Below are 23,775 nucleotides of genomic sequence, written 5' to 3'. Positions count from 1 at the left end.
AAACTGAAGCTCAGAGAGGTTGACTGACTTACTCAAAATCACATAGCTGTAAGTGGCAGAACCAATATTCAAACCCAGTTAAGTCTGGCACAAGACCCCTTGCTAATTCTTAGATTGACTACTACTGCCTTTGGCTTCCTAGAACTCATGATTGCCTAACACTGTCTACAATGTCTTGATTTACTTCTCTGATATGTTTCTTCTCTGTATATAGTTTAAGTGTTGGCATGACTCCAGACTCTGAAATAGGTCTTTTACTCACTGCACAGGCAGGACAACAGAACAAAAATATTATATAACACCCAAGCCTATTTCAATCAGCATTTTCTGTTTTATTTCTGGTAAAGTGCTTGGTATATAGAAGGCACAGAATAAATGGAAATTGTCAGAGGTGTCTTAACCAGAGTGACTCCATCTTGAATAAAGTCCAGATAAAGCAAAACCTACTGGGTTACTTTCCCAGGTAATTGGACATTCTTAGTCACAAGATGTTTATGGTTGAGGAGACAAGTTAATGGAAAAAGGCATTCTCAGTTTAAAAATGGGTTTCACTTTAAAGATAATGGTACTGTTACAGGAAAGGGGTCACAATTCAGACCCCAGGAGAGGATTCTTGGATCTTGCACAAGAAAGAATTCAGAGCGAGTTTGCAGTCCAAAGTGAAAGCAAGTTTATTAAGAAAGTAAAGGAATGAAAGAACAGCTACTCCATAGACAGAGTAGCCTTAAGGGCTGCTGGTTGCCCATCTTGATGATATGCTGAACAAGGGGTGGATTATTCATGCCTGCCCTTTTTAGACCATATAGGGTAACTTCCTGACATTGCCATGGCATTTGTAAACTGTCATGGCGCTGATGGGAGTATAGCAGTGAGGACGACCAGAGGTCACTCTTGTGGCCATTGTGGTTTTGGTGGGTTTTGACCGGCTTCTTTACTGCAACCTGTTTTATCAGCAAGGTCTTTATGACCTGTATTTTGCGCTGACCTTTTGTCTCATCCTATGACTTAGAATGCCTTAACCATCTGGGGAGGCAGCCCGGTAGGTTTTAGCCTCATTGTACCCAGCTACTCTTTAAGATGGAGTTTTTCTGGTTCATATGTCTCTGACAGTATACTGCTGAAATCAACGTTACACTAAAGAATAGTAATGCTAATAGCCTGTCACAAGCTGATCACCAGCCTTTATAATAAAGTACACTATTCTTAGCGTTAATATCCTATATAAGCAAACATTATGTTTATGTTAAGCGCATTTCTCCTCTTGCTTTCTGAGGATACCCAACTCTGTAATAGAGTAATTTCTAGTAAACTGCTTTTACTTTACTATACTCTGAGACTCACCCTGAATTTTATCCTGTGTGAGATCGAAGAACCTGCTCCTGGGGTCTGGGACAAGACCCCTTTTTTGGTAACAAAACCGTTACTACTACTACTGCTATTACTACTACCACGTGTAGACTTAGTTGAGACCCTTTCCTCTCTATTTTACAAGCACCTGTTCAGCCTTTAAATACCACTTTCTCTGTTAATAATTCCTGAAGTACCTAGGAAGAATGCATGACCCTTTTCTGGGTGCACACAGCCCTTAGAGCACACTTTTATGCTAACAGTAATCATGTTATACCATAATTATTCATTTTATTATCTATCTCTCCTATAGTACTGTCAGTTCCTGGAACCTGGAAGAAATCCTCTTTGTTTTTCCCATAGTTATATCCCCTTGTCCACATTCCCCATCCTACCAGTTTCTCACAGCGTTTGCTATGTGAAAGTCTTCAAAAATGCTTGTTGTATGATTAAAGGAAATGGAAAATGTAAGCTTCCAACATGGTGCCAGGAAACTTGCTACCGTGCCAGGAAACTTGCTGGGGTGCCACACCAGCTTGCTAACAGGTCCGCATGTTTCTGTGTTCTAGCAACCTTCAACATCTACAGAGAAGGAAAAACTCATTCGATTCATTGGAGAAGATGAAAATGTTCATTCCAAACCTCTATTTGAAACAGATGTGTTGTCTTCCTGGGTATGTATCTGAAACCCAACTAGGGAATTCAACACTATTTAACATTACATAAAAATGACATGGTGCTAACATAACTTTTAACTACTCTAAGGGGACCAGGGATTCCTAAGTCATGTATTTTACAGATATTTTTCTTCCAACATAATTCCTGGAAAACTCCTTTTTTCACCTTAACTTTACAAAAGCTTCTCATTCTCATCTTTAAACCTCTTTTTTTGTTTGACAGAGTTTTGCTCTGCCTCCCGGGTTCAAGTGATTCTCCTGTCTCAGTCTCTGGAGTAGCTGGGATTACAGGTTCCTGCCACCATGCCCGGCTAATTTTTGTACTTTTAGTAGGGACGGGGTTTCACCATGTTGGCCAGGCTGGTCTCGATCTCCCGAACTCAGGTGATCCACCCACCTCAGCCTCCCAAAGAGCTGGGACTGCAGACACGAGCCATTGTGCCTGGCCTAAACCCCATTTTAACATCAGTATTTCATCTCTTTCCTTAGTTTAACTATCTCTTGGTCAGTATTTGACTAATTGTTAAACATTCATTTAGTAGACTTTATTGAGAGCTATGATAATAAGCACATACCCCTAAGAACAATAACTGTGGGAAACTGGAAACTTAGAGACAGTAGCTGTGGACACTCAGCAAGAAAGCAGATTTAAAATGTCGCCACAGAAGTTTGGTTGTAGGACCATGGTAGACTTCAGTCAGCTCTAGATCAGTATCTTACTCTCCACAGAACACTGTGACTTTAAGAGTTTATAGATGGGCTTTATCCCACTAATTCCCTGAAGTGGTGGTAGTATTTTGTGTGTATGTTCATATTGTACATTTTCTTGGATTGGGGGATCAATAGATTTTGTCAAATTTCTCCATCCTAAAGTTAAGAACCATTTCATTATTAGGGGTGTGGGAGCCATAGGCTCTTGGCCCCATAAAAATTTGCTGAAAAATCACTGGTGTGAGGCAAATTGATGAATAGGAGAAAAGGCATATAAATTTGTTTAACATATATACATAAGAGCCTTCAGAATGAAGATCCAGAAGCTCATATACCATCCTGAGGCCACAGTAAAGAATACAGACTGAGTATGGCTAGAAACAGGTTACCTTGGTGAATCAGGTTAGTGAAAAGACTGGTTGAGAGAGAGAGAAAAGGAAGAAGCTTGGCTGGCAAAGGTGGCCTTGTTATGTAGATGAAGTCTCCCTCAGAGAGAATAGTTAAAGATGTTTCTTTTCAGACTTTGAAAGGCATCAGACTCTCAATCTCTCCTGGGTCCTGGAAAGGCATAGAAAGGGGAAGGGGCAGTGACTGCTTTAATGGAGATTCTCTACAGATGCAAATTTTTCCCACAAAAGACAGCTTTGCAAAGCTACTTTTGTTTCCTGGCCAGGCAGTGGCTATTTCAAAATATGTCAAATAAATATATTTGGGGGGTAATATATTTTAATTTCCTTCAGCACATTCTCCCAAAGTGGTGCCTTGGGAGACATCAGAGAACTTTCAACAAGTTTTAAAAATAATGCATCACTATGTTGGTCACTAAGACTGTGAGGCAAATATGTAAGAGGGAGCAATGGGAATGGAATACAATGTCGTGAGATTTATTTATTTATTTATTTATTTAGAGAAAGAGTCTCGCACTGTCATCTGGGCTGGAGTGCAATGGTGCAATCTCGGCTCACTGCAACCTCTGCCTCCCAAGTTCAAGCGATTCTCCTGCCTCCCAAGTACCTGGGATTACAGGTGCCCACCACCACGCCCGGCTAATTTTTTGTATTTTTAGTAGAGACATGGTTTCATTATGTTGGTCAGGCTGGGCTTGAACTCCTGACCTCGTGATCCGCCTGCTTCGGCCTCCCAAAGTGCTGGGATTACAGGCATGAGCCACCACGCCCGGCCAAAATTTTTTAAAAAGGAGACAAAGACAACAGGTAGCAGCTTTTTATCTGCTAACCCACACCAGTCCCAGCTACAAGCCCTCCTGCCTCAGACTTGCTTCTCTAAAGTTAGAACTCTGGTGTGCCATCCAGGCTAGGCCCTGGAGCCAGGCAGGAAGCAGTCAGGAAACTAGGAGCCTGCAGCCTGGGACAAAACTGAGGAGCATCACATGCCTTTGATAGTGTGAGGTCCACTGCTCCCAGATACTGCCATTCTGTGTGATACTGGCAGTGCCATGTGGATAGCCCAGGTAAAGGGAACATGGACCAGTAAGTCCATCTCTAAGGTTTTGAAAAGTTGCTGCTGCTACTATAGATCACTAAAGACTAAACTGTCTAGGTTCTGATTAACCAAAAAGTCTGGAGAGAGGACTGAAATGCCATCTGGATGTACAATTACTTGCAAGTTCCTGGAAGCCAAGAAGAATCACATTCTTCTTGTGGAATGGTGGCTGGAGTACTGCACAAGTAGAACGGGATCATGTAACTTCCCAGTGGGTCCTTCCTGCCCATTGCACAGACACAATCAATTAGCTGGGACCACAGCATTGCAGTAAAGAAAGAGTTTAATTGACACGAAGCTGGCCACACCACATAGGAGATGGAGTTACTTCTCAAATCGATCTTCTTGAAGGCTCAAAGGTTAGGCTTTTTCCAAGATAGTTTGGTAGGCAGGGGGCCAGGGTATGGGTGTTGCTTATTGGTTGGGGATGCAATCATGGGGTATGGAAAATGGTCCTCATGCACTGAGTCCATATTCTAAGATTTGATGCTGGAGCTTTGGTGTAACAGTCCTGTGGGCACCACAGGACTACTTGAGTTATGAATCAGAGTGGCACCATCCTGTTGTCAGAAGCTTGAAAAGACATCTCAAAATACCAACCTTAGGTTCTACAATAATGATGTTATTTACAGGCGTAATTAGGGAAGTTGCAAATCTTGTGACCTCTGGAATAATGCCTGAATTCAGGTCCCTCTCATACTCCTAACTTGGTGTCCTTTCATTAGTTTTACAAGGGTAGTTTAGTAGTTTAGTTTTGGGGAAGAGCTATTATCATTTAAACTTTGCCCATGCCCAGGAATGAGCCAAGTCAGCCAGCCTGTGAGACTCAAGCAAGATGGAGTCAGCCCCATCAGATTTATCTTACCATCATAATTTTGCAAAAGTGGCTTCAATCACCAGGTGCTCAAACAGAAGAGGCCTAATTGTGCTATTCTAGTAGGGGACGAGGTTGATTGATATTTGGGGATATTGGTACTCAGAGAATAGTCCCAAGCTGATAGGAGCACCCAGTCCAACTAGGGGTCCAGAACTGAATCCCAAGGAGCTGAGCCTGGAGTGGGATCTTCCCTGAGGCACGCCCAAGCCATAGAGATGCAACCCAAAGCCCATTAGTAGAGTCAAACCTCAGGAGGACCAAGCTAAAAAAGCTAAAGGCAGAATTGATGTCAGACGGAGACTAACTGGAAGCTACAGCACACAGGCACAAGCAAGGAGGGTCCAATGCAATTGATTACGAGAGCCGCATGGTCCATGTTTGTCGCTGTCATATAGTGAGTAAAATAGCATAAAAGCCGGAGGAAGGTTTGGAGTCTGAGAAGAAGGCCTGTGGCAGTAACTGTAATTAGCCTTGAGGCATCTGCATAGGTATATGGGTGATGCATGGGGGACTGCCATCTGGCACACATAGAGGATGCTAGCAGCCCCACAACCAGCATTTCAGACCATGGGAATGTCCAAAATGTCATTTCAGACCACGGTCTGAAGCTCTCCTATTGAAGGACTTGAAATGGACCACAAAACATTAATCTGTACTTGCTAGTATCAAAAGAAAGGGATGTTTTCCTAGCATATTGTAACTAAATTTATATCTATTGACAGAATGAGGAGAGAGTCAGAAGGCTCAAATGCATACAGGTAGTAGTGGACAATCCTGGTTTACCTTGGATTCCACTGATAGTTTTAGTTGTTTCATAGGGCTGTAAACCATGTGTGGAATTCCAGTTCTAGAAGCCTCTGCTCTGAAACCCTTTCTTTTAAAAGAACAAATAAGTTAGTAGTGTGTGCCATGCAGGCACAGCCACATCACATACCTTAGGTTCAGGGTGAAAAATGATAGTGTTTCCAAACATTTTATCATTTGGATAAAATTTCCAAACATTTTATCATTTCATACATAAAAATGATGTAGTTTCCAAACAAGTTACCCAAAAGAAGCAACAAAACAGAAAGAGAAAAATATGTGACAGAGAAAATAAGAGTCTAATATCTAGCATAAAAGTGAAGAAGTTGGCCAAGTGTGGTGGCCAGTGCCTATGATCTCAGCACCTGGGAGGCTGAGGCAGGAGGATCACTTGAGGCCAAGAGTTCAAGACCAGCCTGGGCAACATAGCAAGACCCAATCTCTACCTGAAAAAATTAAAAATTGGCTGGGCATGGTGGTGTGCACCTGTAGTCCCAGCCACTTGGGAGGCTGAGGTAGGAAGATTGCTTGAGCCTGGGAGGTCAAGGCTGCAGTGAGTATGATTGTGCCAATCCAGTCTCTATAAAAGAAAAAGAATAAATAAATAAATAGTGAAGAGACTAACACAGTTTCTTTTCTCTTTTAGAAAAAGGTATAGTGGTATGATGGGATGTGTGAGTGAGGGTGAGAGACTTAGATGCAGGCTTGCTTTAGCCCACTGGATCATGCTGTGATTGTGGCAGGCTGTCCACCCTCTTCTATCTCTCCTTCCGTCTATAATGTAGACTTTACCTTGTACTTGACACTGCTTGGGAGACATGGATAAATGAGACTTTAAAAGTACACTGTTCTGGGAAAATGTTAATGTTCAATTAAAAATATGCTTATAGCTCTTGTCCTCTAAATTTCCTCTCTCACCTTCCTCTTATATAGACTCAAAATAAAAGAGGTTATCTTTTTTCTATATTTTCTTTGCCTGGCAAGATCTACATCTTTAACTGATATTTATGAAGTCCCCTAAAGGAATTTAAAGACTTCATTGGATTTTGCAATGTTATATTCTTAGTGAAGTGAATTATTAGTAAGACAGATATACAAGTTAGCTTCCTTGATCTTTAACTTGACTTATAAAGAAACATGTTGACCCTTCTCTTTATTTTTTAAATCTTTTTTTATTTCTCTGTTTGTTTTTGTTGTTACTCTTTCCCCTGCTTCTTTACAATTCAAATCAAATTCTTATTCACCTGTAGCACGAATAATTTGGAAGCTTCTATGCTATTTGGCCACAGACAATCCCTATTTTTTTTTTTTTTTTTTGGTATTAAGGGTATGCTTAACTGTCTATTAGATAGATATGGGTAGTAGACAAAGAATATTCTGGAAGGTTTGATCCAGAACATCCTGAAAAAGTAGAATACTAATTGTTGAGACTATCAGTTCATTCATATCTCATATTTCCTCTGTCAGAGAGAATCAGCTAAGCAAGGTACATTGGCCCAAAAATATCTTGAAGCAATGGCTGTAATTGAACATATGCAGGAGAAGTTACTGTAAGTATGAGTCAACACAATGGTAAGAGGATGAAAATGGCTGGCCAGAAGGTTTGAGAGAAATTCACATTTTTTGGCTTCCCTTTGGCTCTCCTGCTTTCTTTATCCTCATTAGGGGGATGTGTATCTCCACATGTTCTGCTAGAGGCAGTAAACTACACTGCCCTCGTGGGAACATCCATTCTTAACTACAGTGGAAAGATAGAGGAAGTCAAACTATTTGTGTGTGTTAGAGTGATCCAATTCAATGTTTGTTTCTAAGAGATGACTTAGGGAAATAGACGAAACTAGGAGAAACTATTGTGCTTGGGAAAGAATGTTACATAACTCAGAGTAGAAAGGGCGATATAGTTAAGATGGCTGGGGATGCCAGGAGAAGAGTGTAGCTGTGTAGACATATAACGTGCTGTAGTAGCTAAGAAGCACATCTCAAGCTGGTTTCTTTGATTGTAAAAATTTGGTTTTAGAGGTGCTAGAAAAGAAGTGACTGTTGAATTTAGTTTGTTGGATCACATCAATTAAGAGAAGCCAAAATTAACTCTTGAAAGGGAGTTCCCTGGCCATTGATGGAGAATTCCAGATACCCCAAATCAGATTTTACTAAGAAATGATAAATATATTCTTAAATAGCAGCCTGATTTCTGCTCTGACATTAGCATTCAGAGTCGCTCCTGGGTCCCCAGTTCTCAGTTAATCATTGATGCTGTTGCTTCCCTTATTTCTACCCTTCAGACACATTCATCTAATCTCACTGCCTCTTTAGAAAATGAGTTTCTAAATCAAAAATACTTTTTCAACCCTTTCTATTTTGCTGTGTTTCTCTTCCATATCAGGGAGGTTGAAAACAGAGCCAGACAGGCAGAGGAGAAGTTTGAAGATGCATATGAGAAACTTCATCATACCCTTATAAAAAATAAAGATCTAGAGGAATTAGTCATGACATCAAGAAAGGAGTCTGAAGAAGAGAAAGAAAATGAAGATGAAAGAGAAGTAAAAGAACAAGAAGAACAAGAAGAAGTCAGGTCAGCAGAAAATTCCTCAAAATCTCCAAAGAAAGGTAAGGATTGCTTCGTATTTTGCTTTATTTAGGTTGTATTTATGAAAGAAAATTTGACTGGGCCACAAATATTGTAGAAGAACATTAATATGTTTGGTGCTATTCTACTAGTTTATACTTCTCATAGGAACGTGCATATTTTAATCACATAACCATCTTATTCAGACAACTCACAAAAAGGAAAACCAAATGAATAACAATCGTGAATGAATAAAGTCACTCAGATACAATTTTTATTTACAAAACTGGCAAAGGTTTTTTTTTATTTTTTTATTATACTTTAAGTTCTGGGGAACATGTGTACAACGTGCAGGTTTGGTACATAGGTATACATGTGCCATGTTGGTGTGCTGCACCCATCAACTCATCATTTACATTAGGTATTTCTCCTAATGCTATCCCTCCCTCAGCCCCCCACCCCCTGACAGGCCCCGATGTGTGATGTTCCCCTCCCTGTGTCCATGTGTTCTCATTGTTCAACTCCCACTTGTGAGTGAGAACATGCGGTGTTTGGTTTTCTGTCCTTGTGATAGTTTGTTGATAATGATGATTTCCAGCTTCATCTGTGTCCCTACAAAGGACATGAACTCATCCTTTTTTATGGCTGCATAGTATTCCATGGTGTATATGTGCCAGATTTTCTTTATCCAGTCTATCATTGATGGACATTTGAGTTGGTTCCAAGTTTTTGCTATTGTGAATAGTGCCACAATAAACATACGTGTACATGTGTCTTTATAGTAGCATGATTTATCATCCTTTGGGTATATACCCAGTAATGGGATTGCTGGGTCAAATGGTAATTCTAGTTCTAGATCCTTGAGGAGTTGCCACACTGTCTTCCACAATGGTTGAACTAAACTACACTCCCACCAACAGTGTAAATGCATTCCTATTTCTCCACATCCTCTCTAGCATCTGTTGTTTCCTGACTTTTTAATGATCACCATTCTAACTGGCGTGAGATGGCATCTCATTGTGGTTTTGATTTGCATTTCTCTGATGACCAGTGATAATGAACATTTTTCATATGTCTGTTGGCTGCATAAATGTCTTCTTTTTAGAAGTGTCTGTTCATATCCTTTGCCCACTTTTTGATGGTGTTGTTTGTTTTTTTCTTGTAAATTTGTTGAAGTTCTTTGTAGATTCTGGATATTAACCCTTTGTCAGATGGATAGATTGCAAAAATTTTCTCCCAATCTGCAGGTTGTCTGTTCACTCTGCTGATAGTTTCTTTTGCTGTGTAGAAGCTCTTTAGTTTAATTAGATCCCATTTGTCTATTTTGGCTTTTGTTGCTATTGCTTTTGGTGTTTTAGTCATGAAGTCTTTGCCCATGCCTATGTCGTGAATGGTATTGCCTAGGTTTTCTTCTAGGGTTTTTATGGTTTTAGGTCTTACATTTAAGTCTTTAATCTATCTTGAGTTAATTTTTATATAAGGTGTAAGGAAGAGATCCAGTTTCAGCTTTCTGCATAAGTCTGGCTAGTTTTCCCAGCACCATTTATTAAATAGGGAATCCTTTCTCCATTGCTTGTTTTTGTCAGGTTTGTCAAAGATCAGATGGTTGTAGATGTGTGATGTTATTTCGGAGGCCTCTGTTCTGTTCCATTGGTCTATATATCTGTTTTTGTACCAGTACCATGCTGTTTTGGTTACTGTAGCCTTGTAGTACAGTTTGAAGTCAGGTAGCGTGATGCCTCCAGCTTTGTTCTTTTTGCTTAGGCTTGTCTTGGCTCTATGGGCTCTTTTTTGGTTCCATATGAAATTTAAAATAGGTTTTTCCGATTCTGTGAAGAAAGTCAGTGGCAACTTGGTGGGGATAGTGTTGAATCTATAAATTACCTTGGGCAGTATGGCCATTTTCACGATATTGATTCTTCCTATCCATGAGCATGGAATGTTCTTCCATTTGTTTGTGTCCTCTTTTATTTTGTTGAGCAGCGGTTTGTAGTTCTCCTTGAAGAGGTCCTTCACATCCCTTGTAAGTTGGATTCCTAGGTATTTTATTCTCTTTGTAGCAATTGTAAATGGGAGTTCATTCATGATTTGGCTGTTTGTCTGTTATTGGTGTATAGCATGGAATGCTTGTGATTTTTGTACATTGATTTTGTATCCTGAGACTTTGCTGAAGTTGCTTATCAGCTTAAGGAGATTTTGGGCTGAGACGATGGGGTTTTCTAAATATACAATCATGTCATCTGCAAACAGAGGCAATTTGACTTCCTCTTTTCCAATGAATACCCTTTATTTCTTTCTCTTGCCTGATTGCCCTGGCCAGAACTTCCAACACTATGTTGAATAGGAGTGGTGAGAAAGGGCATCCTTGTCTTGCGCAGGGAATGCTTCCAGTTTTTGCCCATCCTGTATGATATTGGCTGTGGGTTTGTCATAAATAGCTCTTATTATCTTGAGATACGTTCCATCATCACCTAGTTTATTGAGAGTTTTTAGCATGAAGGGCTGTTGTTGAAGGCCTTTTCTGCATCTGTTGAGATAATCATGTGGTTTTTGTCATTGGTTCTGTTTATGTGATGGATTACGTTTATTGATTTGCATATGCTGAACCAGCCTTGCATCCCAGGGATGAAGCCAACTTGATTGTGGTGGATAAGCTTTCTGATGTGCTGCTGGATTTGGTTTGCCAGTATTTTATTGAGGATTTTCTCATCAATGTTCATTAGGGATATTGGTCAAAAATTCTCTTTTTTTGTTGTGTCTCTGCCAGATTTTGGTATCAGGATGATGCTGGCATCATAAAATAAGTTAGGGAGGATTCCCTTTTTTTTATTAATCGGAATAGTTTTAGAAGGAATGGTACCTACTCCTCTTTATACCTCTGGTAGAATTTGGCTGTGAATCCGTCTGGTCCTGGACTTTTTTTGGTTGGTAGGCTATTAATTATTGGCTCAATTTCACCACCTGTTATTGGTCTATTCAGAGATTTGACTTCTTTCTGGTTTAGTCTTGGGAGGGTGTATGTGTCCAGGAATTTATCCATTTCTTCTAGATTTTCTAGTTTATTTGCATAGAGATGTTTATAGTATTCTCTGATGGTAGTTTGTATTTCTGTGGGATTGGCAGTGATATCCCCTTTATCATTTTTTATTGCATCTATTTGAATCTTCTCTCTTTTCTTCTTTATTAGTCTTGCTAGCAGTCTATCTATTTTGTTAATCTTTTCATGAAACCAGCTCCTGGATTCATTGATTTTTTGAAGGGTTTTTTGTGTCTCTATCTCCTTCAGTTCTGCTCTGATCTTTGTTATTTCTGTCTTCTGCTAGCTTTTGAATTTGTTTGCTCTTGCTTCTCTACTTCTTTTAATTGTGATGTTAGGGTGTCAATGTTAGATCTTTCCTGCTTTCTCTTGTGAGCATTTAGTGATATAAATTTCCCTCTACGCACTGCTTTAAATGTGTCCCAGAGATTCTGGTATGTTGTATCTTCATTCTCATTGGCTTCAAAGAACATCTTTATTTCTGCCCTCATTTTGTTGTTTACCCAGTAGTCATTCAGGAGCAGGTTGTTCAGTTTCCATGTTGTTGTGCGGTTTTGAGTGAGTTTCTTAATCCTGAGTTCTAGTTTGATTGCACTGTGGTCTGAGAGACAGTTTGTTGTGATTTCTGCTCTTTTATATTTGCTGAGGAGTGTTTTACTTCCAATTGTGTGGTCAATTTTAGAATAAGTGTGATGTGGTGCTGAGAAGAATGTATATTCTGTTGATTTGGGGTGGAGAATTCTGTAGATGTCTATTAGGTCTACTTGGTCCAGAGCTGAGTTCAAGTCCTGGATATCCTTGTTAATTTACTATCTCATTGATCTGTCTCATATTAACAGTGGGGTGTTAAAGTCTCCCACTATTATTGTGTGGGAGTCTAAGTCTCTTTGTAGGTTTCTAAGAACTTGCTTTCTGAATCTGGGTGCTCCTGTATTGGGTGCATATATATTTAGGAGAGTTAGCTCTTGTTGTTGCGTTGATCTCTTTACCATTATATAATGGCCTTTGTCTCTTTTGATCTTTGTTGTTTTAAAGTCTGTTTTATCAGATACTGGGATTTCAACCCCTGCTTTTTTTTCATTTTCCATTTGCTTGGTAGATCTTCCTTCATCCCTTTATTTTGAGCCTGTGTGTGTCTTTGCACAGGAGATGGGTCTCCTGAATACAGCACACCGATGGGTCTTGACTCTTTATCCAATTTGCCAGTCTGTATCTTTTAATTGGGACATTTAGCCCATTTACATTTAACGTGAATATTGTTGTATGTGAATTTGATCCTGTCATTATGATGCTAGCTGGTTATTTTGCCCATTAGTTGATGCAGTTTCTTCATAGTGTTGATGGTCTTTCCAATTTGGCATAATTTTTCAGTGACTGGTACCGATTGTCTCTTTCCATGTTTAGTGCTTCCTTCAGGAGCTCTTGTAAGGCAGACCTGGTGGAAACAAAATTTCTCAGCATTTGCTTGTCTGTAAAGGATTTTATTTCTCCTTCACTTATGAAGCTTAGTTTGGCTGGATATGAAATTCTGGGTTGAAAATTCTTTTCTTTAAGAATGTTGAATATTGGCCCCCACTCTATTCTGGCTTGTAGGGTTTCTGCTGACAGATCCGCTGTTAGTCTGATGGGCTTCCCTTTGTGGGTAACCCAACCTTTCTCTCTGGCTGCCCTTAATATTTTTTCCTTCATTTCAATCTTGGTGAATCTGAAAATATGTGTCTTGGGGTTGCTCTTCTCAAGGAATATCTTTGTGATGTTCTCTGTATTCCCTGAATCTGAATGTTGGCCTGCCTTGCTAGGGTGGGGAAGTTCTCCTGGATAATATCCTGAAGAGTGTTTTCTAACTTGATTCCATTCTCCCCGTCACTTTCAGGTACACCAATCAAATGTAGATTTGGTCTTTTCACATAGTCCCATATTTCTTGGAGGCTTTGTTCATTTCTTTTCACTCTTTTTTCTCTAATCTTTTCTTCTCTCTTTATTTCATTAATTTGATCTTCAATCACTGATATCCTTTCTTCTGCTTGATCTAATTGGCTACTGAAGCTTGTGTATGCTTCACAAAGTTCTCATGCTGTGTTTTTCAGCTCCATCAGGTCATTTATGTTCTTCTCTACCCTGGTTGTTCTAGTTAGCCATTCATCTAACCTTTTTTCAAGGTTTTTAGCTTCCTTGAGATGGGTTAGAACATGCTCCTTTAGCTCGGAGATGGTTGTTACTACCCACCTTCTGAAGCCTACTTCTGTCAACTCATCAAACTCATTCTCCATCCAGTTTTGTTCCCTTGCTGGTGAGGAGTTGTGATCCTTTGGAGGATAAGAAGCGTTCTGGTTTTTGGAATTTTCAGCCTTTCTGCGCTGGTTTCTCCCCATCTTTGTGGTTTTATCTACATTTTGTCTTTGATGTTGGTGACCTATGGATGGGGTTTTGGTGTGGATGTCCTTTTTTTTGATGTTGATGCTATTCCTTTCTGTTTGTTAGCTTTCCTTCTAACAGGTCCCTCAGCTGCAAGTCTGTTGGAGTTTGCTGGGGGTCCACTCCAGACCCTGTTTGCCTAGGTATCATCAGCAGATGCTGCACAGCAGCAAATATTGCTGCCCGATCCTTCCTCTGGATGCTTCGTCCCAGAGGGGCACCTGCCAGATGCCAGCCAGTGCTCTCCTGTATGGGGTGTCTGCTGGCCCCAACTGGGAGGTTTCTCCCAGTCAGGCTACACGGGGGTCAGGGACCCACTTGAGGAGGCAGTCTGTCTGTTATCAGAGCTCGATCGCCATGCTGGGAGAACCACTGCTCTCTTCAGAGCTGTTAGGCAGGGACATTTAAGTCTGCTGAAGCTGTGCCCACCGCTGCCCTTCCCTCAGGTGCTCTGTCCCAGGGAGATGAGGCTTTTTTCTATAAGTCCCTGACTTGGGCTGCTGCCTTTTGTTCAGATATGCCCTGCCCACAGAGGTGGAATCTAGAGAGGCGGCTGGCCTTACTGAGCTGCGGTGGGCTCCACCTGATTTGAGCTTCTCAATGGGTTTGTTTACACTGTGAGCATAAAACCACCTACTCAAGCCTCAGCAATAGCGAACGCCCCTCCCCCCACCAAGCTCCAGCATCCCAGGTCTATCTCAGACTGCTGCCCTAGCAGCAAGAATTTCAAGCCAGTGGATCTTAGCTTGCTGGGCTCCGTGGGTTGGGGACCCACTGAGCCAGGCACCGGAGGGAATCTCCCGGTCTGCGGGTTGTGAAGACCATGGGAAAAGCATAGTATTTTGGCAAGAGTGTACTGTTGCACCTGGTACAGTTTCTCATGGCTTCCCTTGGCTAGGAAAGGGAAATACCCCGACCGCTTGCGCTTCCTGGATGAGGCAACACCGTGCCCTGCTTCGGCTCACCCTCCATAGCCTGCACCCACTGTCCAGCCAGTCCCAGTGAGATGAACCAGGTACCTCAGTTGGAAATGCAGAAATCACCTGTCTTCTGTGTCAATCTTACTGGGAGCTGCAGACCGGAGCTGTTCCTATTTGGCCATCTTGCTGGAAAATCTGTTTTTTTTTGTTTTTAGTAAAAGAACACAATGCTGATTAGAAGTGGCAACATATAATAGTTATACAGATAATACTTGTGAGTAGACAAACACATACAACCATTTTAGAAAATAATTTGATAGTATGTATGGATATCCCTTTAAAACATGCATATATTTATACTATATGCATGTTAATATATGCATAATAATATATGCATGATAATATGCATAACATGTGTGATAATATGCATAATATATGCATGATGATATGCATAATAATATATGCATGTTAATATATGCATAATAATTTCACATGTGAGAATCTTAATAATCCTAAATACACAAAATCAATATACAAAGTCGTTCAGTGTATCATTGTGTATAATAGGAAAAATAGAAACAACCTACCTGTTCAATCATGAAAGATTAAATAAATCATGCTGTATTAATATACATAAATATTACACAACTATTAAAACGGTGTTTAAAGGAGTTTTTAGTGACATGGGACATTTTTATGTTAACTATCAAATGCAAGAAACAGGATATGACATCATTTTGATGTTATATTTATTTTATGTTAAATATCAAATGCAAGAAACAGGATATGACATCATTTTTTAAAGGCAGAAAAAAGACCAGAAAGAAATATGCCCAAATATTGACAGACATTGTCTCTGCGTCATAGAGGTTTGTAGGAAGTTTTATCTTTATTTTTTGGTATGTGTTTGACTTCATATGATTTTTAAAGCTACTTTATGTTACAGGGAGAGGAATTTAACTGTTCATTTTCTTATTTCTAATTAGTGCTGCAAATATGCCCACAAGCAGTTCTCAATATTTCTAATATTAGAGGCTATTTTTTTATTTTTGCTTTCGTCTCCAACCTGTGGTCTGTTCCCAGGACAGTTCCTGGTGCAAAGGATAGTACTGGAAAGACATCTACTTTCCGTTTTTCTCTGTCACTCCTATCTCCACCTACCCCTCAGCAAAAGCAGTGAAGTTAGCCAACCGCTCACAGCCCCTGGCCCTAGGTACAGGGACATTAACCCTATAGAGTGTGAATTCATTTTTTCTACTCCTTTCAACTCTGAACTGGTGAAAATGTCATTTATTACAAGTCTGACAATCAGTCCTTTAGTTTTAGGTTTGAATGTATGTGAGAGAGTTTTCATGAATTTTTAAAATTTCATCTTCTTATATTCTGAATATACTTTTATCCTGATAATTTGCAAACTAGACCTTTTCTAGATTTAGGAAGATAAATAAGCAAACCATCCAAAAGGCCAACTTGTTAAACTGGAGAGGTTACCTCAATATGGAATGTGGGACTTTAGTTTTGTCCATTCCCACGAAGGTCTTGAGGATTCGGTTAAATCCAGAACTGAGAAGTTTTAATTATTTAAGGTAGAGAATAGCTACATAAAGTTAGTCCCCAGCCTGCAAACAGTAATTTACACAGACGCCCAGCCACCCTTCCCCCTCCTTCCAGAAACCACCAGCAAAATCGTTGCCAGGGGGCTCTGAAGTGGAGGATGAGATGCCTTGCAAAGCTGAGGAGAGCTGCCTCCTACTCACGGCAGTCCCTGTGCCCTGCAAGGGACCTAAACAGAGTCTCCGGAAAATCCATAGGTTAAATCCACCCTTAGAGTTAGCAGGTAGCCCCTTGAAAAAAATGCAGATACCTCTGGAGCAATCTGGCACTGCTATATTTATATATGTTAGTGCAATAAAATCACTTTTTTCCTGAGGGTTGTGCAGTGAAGGAATAGAAAATTATATTGTGGTAATGGCAGGAGCCTTGTGAATGCTGAGTAAAGAGAAGACCTGGACAGAGTAGGGGATATATTTATTTTTATTTTTATGTCAATATTTTTAATAATTAGCAAATCACTGTGCTCTGAGCTGTGACTGAAAAAGGAATCAAGAGGGAAGTTTGCAAAGATGAATATGGCTTAGTTCTTGATCTCAGTGGGGTCTACAGTTGGATGTGGAGAAGTTACACTAACAGTAGTACAAAGTGCAAACAGTAATACAAAGGCAACCACATGTAGGATGGAGATGGCAGCAGCCAGTCTGAAGGATTCAAATTGGGAAGCAGTGTCACAGGGCTGTTTTTCACATACATGTTGGGTGGAGCAGGCTTGATGGCCAGAGGCCTTCTGCACCATCCCAGGGATGGAGTTTGTGTAAGGTCTGTGCACAGGAGCCTGGAAAGAAAGGGTTGGGGAGACAACAGAAGGGCTCAGGAATGGTTAAAGGAAGATTCTGAAGACTGTTTCCATTTGAATTTTTTTTCACCAAGCTTCGGATGTGTACAAGAGGGAAGGAGGAGATGTTCTTCTTCTTTCTCTTCTTCACTCCTTGACCACATTGTGTCCTGCCCCAGGACCCAGAACTCAAACAGTTAACTGACCACACTTGAACTGGGGAAATGCATTCTGAATGGCAATAACCAATTTAGAGTCAAATTTGTGGTGCATAGCTTATTTGTAGCTTGAGGGTTACCCAGGCAGAAAAAATGTAAAACTGCTTTGTAAAATTAAAAACCCTTAGTAAATATAAGATATTATTGCTACAATATTCTAGCTGTTTTTGTCTTTTTAGAGGTACCATGCAAGGACGGTGCTCTCAACATTAAATCCGGAATCCAGACTAAATTCAATGACAAAACGAAACCCAATTAGTGTCCACAGAGCTCTAGGGTTCACAATGGCTCTATCCACTGAACACACCCCAGATATCACTGTGTTTTAGAGCTGATGTGGCTCAGTTGGAGGGACTCCCTTTGTAACAGCCACTAGAAAAGCCATAACCTACAACCGAAGAGCATTTTCTCTTTAAGTCACAGCGATGGCTGTAGGGAGTCAGGTGCGTTAGCTCACTTCCCACATTAAAAATAGCAAGTTTGCTGGCCTCTTCAATTGATTTCCTAACAGAGGTCTGTGAAATGTCAGTTTCTCTCAAGAAAATAATGCTTTTTGAAAACTTTGAACTCTGCAGACAAGACTGGCAAATAAAAAAACATTAGTTTTTCAATTTAAAAGAGAAGATCTAGGCTGGGCACGGTGGTTCACGCCTGTAATCCCAGCACTTTGGGAGGCCAAGGTGGGAGGATCACTTGAGGTGAAGACTTCGAGACCAGACTCGCCAGCATGGCAAAACCCCGTCTCTACTAAAACACAAAAATTAGCCAGGCATGGTGGTGTGCACCTGTAGTCCCAGCTTACTCAGGAGGCTGAGGCATGAGAATCGCTTGAACCCAGGAGGTGGAGGTTGCAGTGAGCTGAGATCGCGCCACTGCACTCCAACCTGGGCAACAGAGCAAGACTCCATCTCAAAAAAAAAAAAAAAAAGAGAGAGAAGAGAGAAAATCTTGACGATGCTCTTAGGTTTCTGCAGCATTTTCAGATTTCTTATGATTTCTGACATTTTTATGATGTATCTGATCTTTGCAATAACCCTACAAAGTAGGTGGAGGAGATATTCTCAGAAGATAAAACTGAGGCCCAATGATTATAAGACACGGTCACAGAGCTGATTGGTGTCAGAGCCCCCAGCTCACTGGACTCATGTCTAGACTGTTTCACAGTAGTGAAGGGCCACCAGGCCATTGCTCAGATGGTTTCCTTCATAGGGGCCTGTGTTGCTGAAGACTCACCCAGAATCTATATTTCTTGCTTTTACTGTCTCTTTTGTCTGCTCTGTTCATGACTCTGAATCCTCTAGGCACAAGAGATGGACTAACCTGCAAAAATCAGTTGCAAGTGACAACTGGATGTTCCGGGCAGTCACTCAGCAAGGGCTCCCTGCTGCCTCACTGCTCCTGGCTCACTTGCCTTTGCTCTTATCTCTGAACACCTGTGGCAAGCTTTCTACACCTGCATTGACTCCACATATTTGGTGTTTCTTTGGGTTTATCTCCTAGAATTTTAGACCTTTACCTGTTCTTCCAGCCTCAGAAATCCCAACTCTAGAGTCCCCATCTTTATTTAAGCCAACCCTGGCCAGGCCTGTCTTTGGCCATCATTAAACTGTGTGAGGCATGGGTTTCGACATTCCTTAGTATATGCCTAAGACTACTAGATGGAGTCTGGTCAGTTCCACTCTTTACCTCTGGGAAAAGAAAACATGAAATTCTTTAGAAACTTGGCAGTGCTCCTGGCCCAAATGACAGATGAGCTGAAGCTGTTGGCTCATGATTACAGCTGCTGCCTGACAGAGCGGAGCCAGCCTTATCTTTGCTCCTTCCCAGAGAAATTCCTGGATAGCTCTAGAAAATTTGGGAACTTTTTGTGAGATCGCAGAATAATTTTTATTGATTTTCCATTTTGCAGGCATGAGTTGTCATTTCCATACAGATCAGTAGGCCCCATCCCTGAACATGAGCCTTGTCCCTTAGAATGTGCCAAATACCATGTCATTTGTGTAGAAGGCTTAGTCTCTAAATCCCAGAGTTATATCTGCTGCCACTACAATTAGAATGAGGTGATTGGCATCATGGACCCACATTAGCTGAGGTGGTTTTGTTACAAGCCACCTACTCTTGCAAGCCCATGAAGAAAGATAATGTATGGAAAGGATGTTGGGGGGTTCAAGGATTTGAAGGGAAGTTTTAAAGAACTAGGCTGGGAACAGACAGGAACCAGCTATCTTTAGATCAGGCATAATAGTTCCTTCACCATCTGTTCCAGTGCTACCACCAAACAAACACCAATCATTTATTTCATCCTCACATTATTCTGCCAAAGTCTCAAAGTCCCAAGAGAGAGAAAGGCTACCCTGTGGTCACAAACCTTCCCATGGATGAACCAGGGATGGCGAGAAGACTTCAGAGGTCTCTCTGGCTTCCTTACAGCGAAGGAAGGACGCCTTGTGGTGCTGTTCCACTAAGATGGGACACACTATGGGGAAAGGAAATCAGGGTGGGGTTAGGAAGGCATAATGAGTGTTAGGTGGTTAAAAAAAAAAAAAGTATGCCCCAGGGAGGGCACCTGCACTGCTGCTCTCTGCAAGTTAGCCTGGCCAGTTCCACTCTCCCAAGTAACTTCTTTGTGGGAAGGTTTAGATAGTCCTTGAGACCCTGCCACACCTTCTCAGGATGTCCCTGAAGTGGTCTCCCAAGCAGAGTGGAGGGAGGAACTTCTACTGCTCATCACTGGCAGTCAGGCTGCCGAGTGAGGCTGTTGTGCTTGCATATGGGAGACTGGCCATTCTGTGCTCAGACGTCTAGACCGCGCCATGCTGTCCGTTTTTCTAGAAGGCTGCTCTGGCCCTTCAGAGAGAGGAAACTGGTTAGCCTCATCACACTCCTCTGTGTCCCAGCCCCCAATCTCAGTGGCGACATGTTCCATGTCCTGTAGTGCCGAGTTGGTACTGTTTTGGGAGTGCATACCATAGTGTACTTAAGGATCTTAGAAAGTTTAGTGGACAGTCCCCCTCGACCACCAGGCCTGGCTCTTCACCACATACCCACAGCAACTCAGTGCACGTGGGCTCCAGGAGATTCTCCCCTGAGAGATCTGGTCCCCCTCACACAATTGTCTCACTGACTTGACTATGGTCAGGTCACTTGTCTGCTACCTTGTAGCATTCAGTGACTGCACTTTCCTCTTGTCCTTGGCCTTTCCTACCTGGAAGTCAATGACCCAGATACTACTTGGGAAACATATCTTGCATTTCACTTTAAAAGCCTGCTGGAAATTCTGCTTGCAGGCCCCAAAGCTCTAGATCACTGTCTGGGTATTCCTGGAATCAAATAAGTATCCATCTATCAGCAAGTATTTCCCCACAGGAAGCAGAGGAGTTTCTCTAAAATTAGGAATGAAACTGCTGTAGCCCTGCTGCGTAGGCCCTGCATACCTGCAAAACTGCAGTGCTTGCTAGGTGAGCCCGAGGCTGAGGCATTCTGTAGCTATATTGATATGAAGCTGTGTCTAGGGTTCATCAGGACTTCCATCACTGCCTCAGAAAAATGGAGAGCTCATTCTAGCCAGGTCTGCCACAGCCTCAAGGCAATCTCCCATTCAGGATTGCTAAGCAAGCCTACAAATCCCTCTGACCTCAAAGATGAACTATGCAGAGTGCAGGTTTTTGAGAAGTGTAGCTTGTCTAAAATGGTGCAACAAAGAACATGTAAGGCAGCCTTCCAGAAGTTCCCTAAGCAGTCCCATTATACAGCAATGTACCATTCTGCCAGGACAATGCTTCTATTCTTAAATGTCCAATGAAAGGGCACCTGCAAGACTGCAGTGGCTTCTGTCGGTTTGGAGGGCATCCTCTGGTATTTGCAAGGTTTGGGTCCCACGAGCACCTGACCTGGCAGAGTTATACTTTAGGCTACCTCTAGGCCAGCTTGAGAAACACTTTTGAAAGTCTGAAGATTAAGAGTTTCCATGATCTGTCTTGCCAAGGCAAACTGATTTTTAGAAGGCAAAATGTCCCCATCCCTACCCCCTACCCAGAAGTCTGACAGATCTTGGAGTTCACAAGGTACTACTGGTAATTCATCTCTCATTTTCCACTCTGGCCATCCAAACAGTCAAACACAGGCAAGAAAGAAAGAAAGGGGGATTGTCTGAGTTTTGGCTGTAACTATTGCCCACCAAGAGGAAAAACTTTTCTGTCCTGTTTTTGCTCTGCTATGATCCCGAACAGCTGTGCACTTTGAAACAAATGCTTGTTATATCATGGTGGGAATCAAAAACAGGAGACCATATGTGCAAGTTCTAAAGCTGGTTCTGTCCTAGAACCACCACCCTGGGAGCAGGCACTACTGGCCATCGGGGCTGCCTTTGACACATGGAGGCAACATGTGGAGGGGCCAGCAGGCTCTTATTTGGATGCAGCCTGATGGCTGTCATTTATTGCTACTGAGGTAAAACCAGAATAATAGTAATCACCATTATTTATTAAGCATTTGCCTTGTGCAAGCATTGTGCTAAGCATATCATATGCATTATCTTATAATCACAACTCTGTGAGGTGGATCCTACTTTTATCCCCATTTATACACAGGATTAGTAATATGCCCAAGGTTAAACAGTTAGTAAATGGTAGAGCCTGAATCAATTCTAATATGTCTGAGAGAGCAGACCCCAAGCTCCCAGCTATAGTGCCGTAATGTCTTTCCAAGCCCAGAAGAAGCCGTTGGAAGTGTGTTGATGACCTCTCTTTAAAAGGATTTGGCTTCCATATCCTTTACTTAATGCTCAGCTCAGCTACTGTGCAAAAGCCGGAATTATTGGAACCTCATAATTCCAATAGACTCTCTGCCAAAGAACATTGTAGTGGCCAGGAACAGTTCATCAAGGAGATGCATACTTACTCAGAGCCATCCAGACATGGTCCCCAAGGATGTGGAATGCAGGGGTATTGGCAGAATGACCTGCTGAGCCTTCTAGATAGGAGAGTCCAAACTGCAGAGCCCCCGTTGCACCGTAACACTACTGGTGAGCCATGGTGGCCCTTGAAATTCTAAGGAAGGCCTTGAAAGCCTCCATAGGGCACATTTCTGATGATTTTGAGCCCAACAATCTGCAGTATACCAGCCCTTAAGCTAGCTGCTTGCATAATAAATTCAGGTCTGAATACACCAATGCCACATCACTGTCAACTCCAAATGCCCTGGAACACCATTGTTATAGAGTGTGCCATAGACTTCTCTCACTCTCAGGGGCATGTCATTTTGGTCATGGCAGACTCCAATGCCAAACTGGAACATCTTATCCCTGTTTACCAGCTTATTGCCACTCTATTAATATTAAATTATCAGGAAAAAAAAACTATTCCTAGAACATATCATGGTTTTAGATTGTACTCTCCAGCTTGTCCTCCAGCCATCATTTCACAATTAGTAACCAGTTGGAATGCAGCACCTGGGTCAGCTCACCTAGCCAGTTTCTGAAGAATTTTTACCTTTGACTATCCACTATACCCTTTCACCTAAACACAGTTTTATAGCAACTTATCGCCATTATTTCCTTCTCATCAAGCCCACCAACTGCAACAGTTGGTTAATTTGAAAGGCAACACATGCCATCAAGCAGACCTGAAAGCCCTCTGGCATGCCAATGAGAAATTTAAATATTGACCTGTGCCAGACATCAGAGGAAACCAAACAATAGGAGATACCATAGGCACTCCCCAGATATGCAAGCAAAATCTGCCTTTGACAAAAAACCAGTGTTATAAAGAAGTATGAAAAGTCATAAAACCCATTTTTGTTCACTTCTGCTTGTTCTGCTTTTGGCTTCTGTTATGCCTGACCCAGCATGACTTCTTCTTCCTTACACATGCCAAAATTTGCTATCCTGAGATCAGGAACCATCATATGTGGTATGAAAAGTGACCAACAACCCTTGGTGCCATCTTAATTCCAATAACCAATACACTGGAATGGGTATGGGCCAACACAGTGGTAATGAGAAACATTTCCCACTTCAGGAGTGCTCCGATTGCCACTGACCCTTTAAATGGGCTAAACCACCTATGATCATGCCCCAGCTGGCCCATGAAAGCAAGCTCCACATCCTAGATGATGAGACATTCTAGGAAATCACCTGGGAGTTCCCCAACCCATGTCCTGTTGCTGCTTCATCAGTGTTTGCTTTCTTGTTTCTGACACCTTACTCCTGGGTCTGGTAGATTTTGTTACCTGCCTTTGACTTATTTGGATATGAGAGCCTTTTGGATTCCACATTTATATTTCGGCACCCCTGCATAGTTTAGAGTTTTGCC

The 23,775-nt window shown here is 41.6% G+C and overlaps 1 protein-coding gene across 11 annotated transcripts in view; it reads left to right on the top strand.

Annotated features, from left to right (window-relative positions):
• Positions 1–23,775, top strand: part of AXDND1 (axonemal dynein light chain domain containing 1) — a 198,564-nt gene that overhangs the window by 170,131 nt on the left and 4,658 nt on the right. For 7 of the 11 annotated variants that reach the window (XM_054550597.2, XM_054550603.2, XM_054550586.2 and 4 more), the window contains 4 exons: positions 1,917–2,021; positions 7,387–7,469; positions 8,303–8,526; positions 14,836–14,952. In XM_054550597.2, coding sequence (XP_054406572.1) covers positions 1,917–2,021; positions 7,387–7,469; positions 8,303–8,526; positions 14,836–14,942 — 519 coding nt within the window. In that variant the 3' untranslated portion in view covers positions 14,943–14,952. The remainder of the gene's footprint in view (positions 1–1,916; positions 2,022–7,386; positions 7,470–8,302; positions 8,527–14,835; positions 14,953–23,775) is intronic. The other 4 variants (XM_054550618.2, XM_054550627.1, XM_024252684.2 and 1 more) reach the window with 1 other exon arrangement.

This window comes from Pongo abelii, chromosome 1 (assembly GCF_028885655.2).
Source record: "Pongo abelii isolate AG06213 chromosome 1, NHGRI_mPonAbe1-v2.0_pri, whole genome shotgun sequence".
Taxonomy (NCBI): domain Eukaryota; kingdom Metazoa; phylum Chordata; class Mammalia; order Primates; family Hominidae; genus Pongo; species Pongo abelii.
This window is presented reverse-complemented; position numbering and strand designations above follow the sequence as displayed.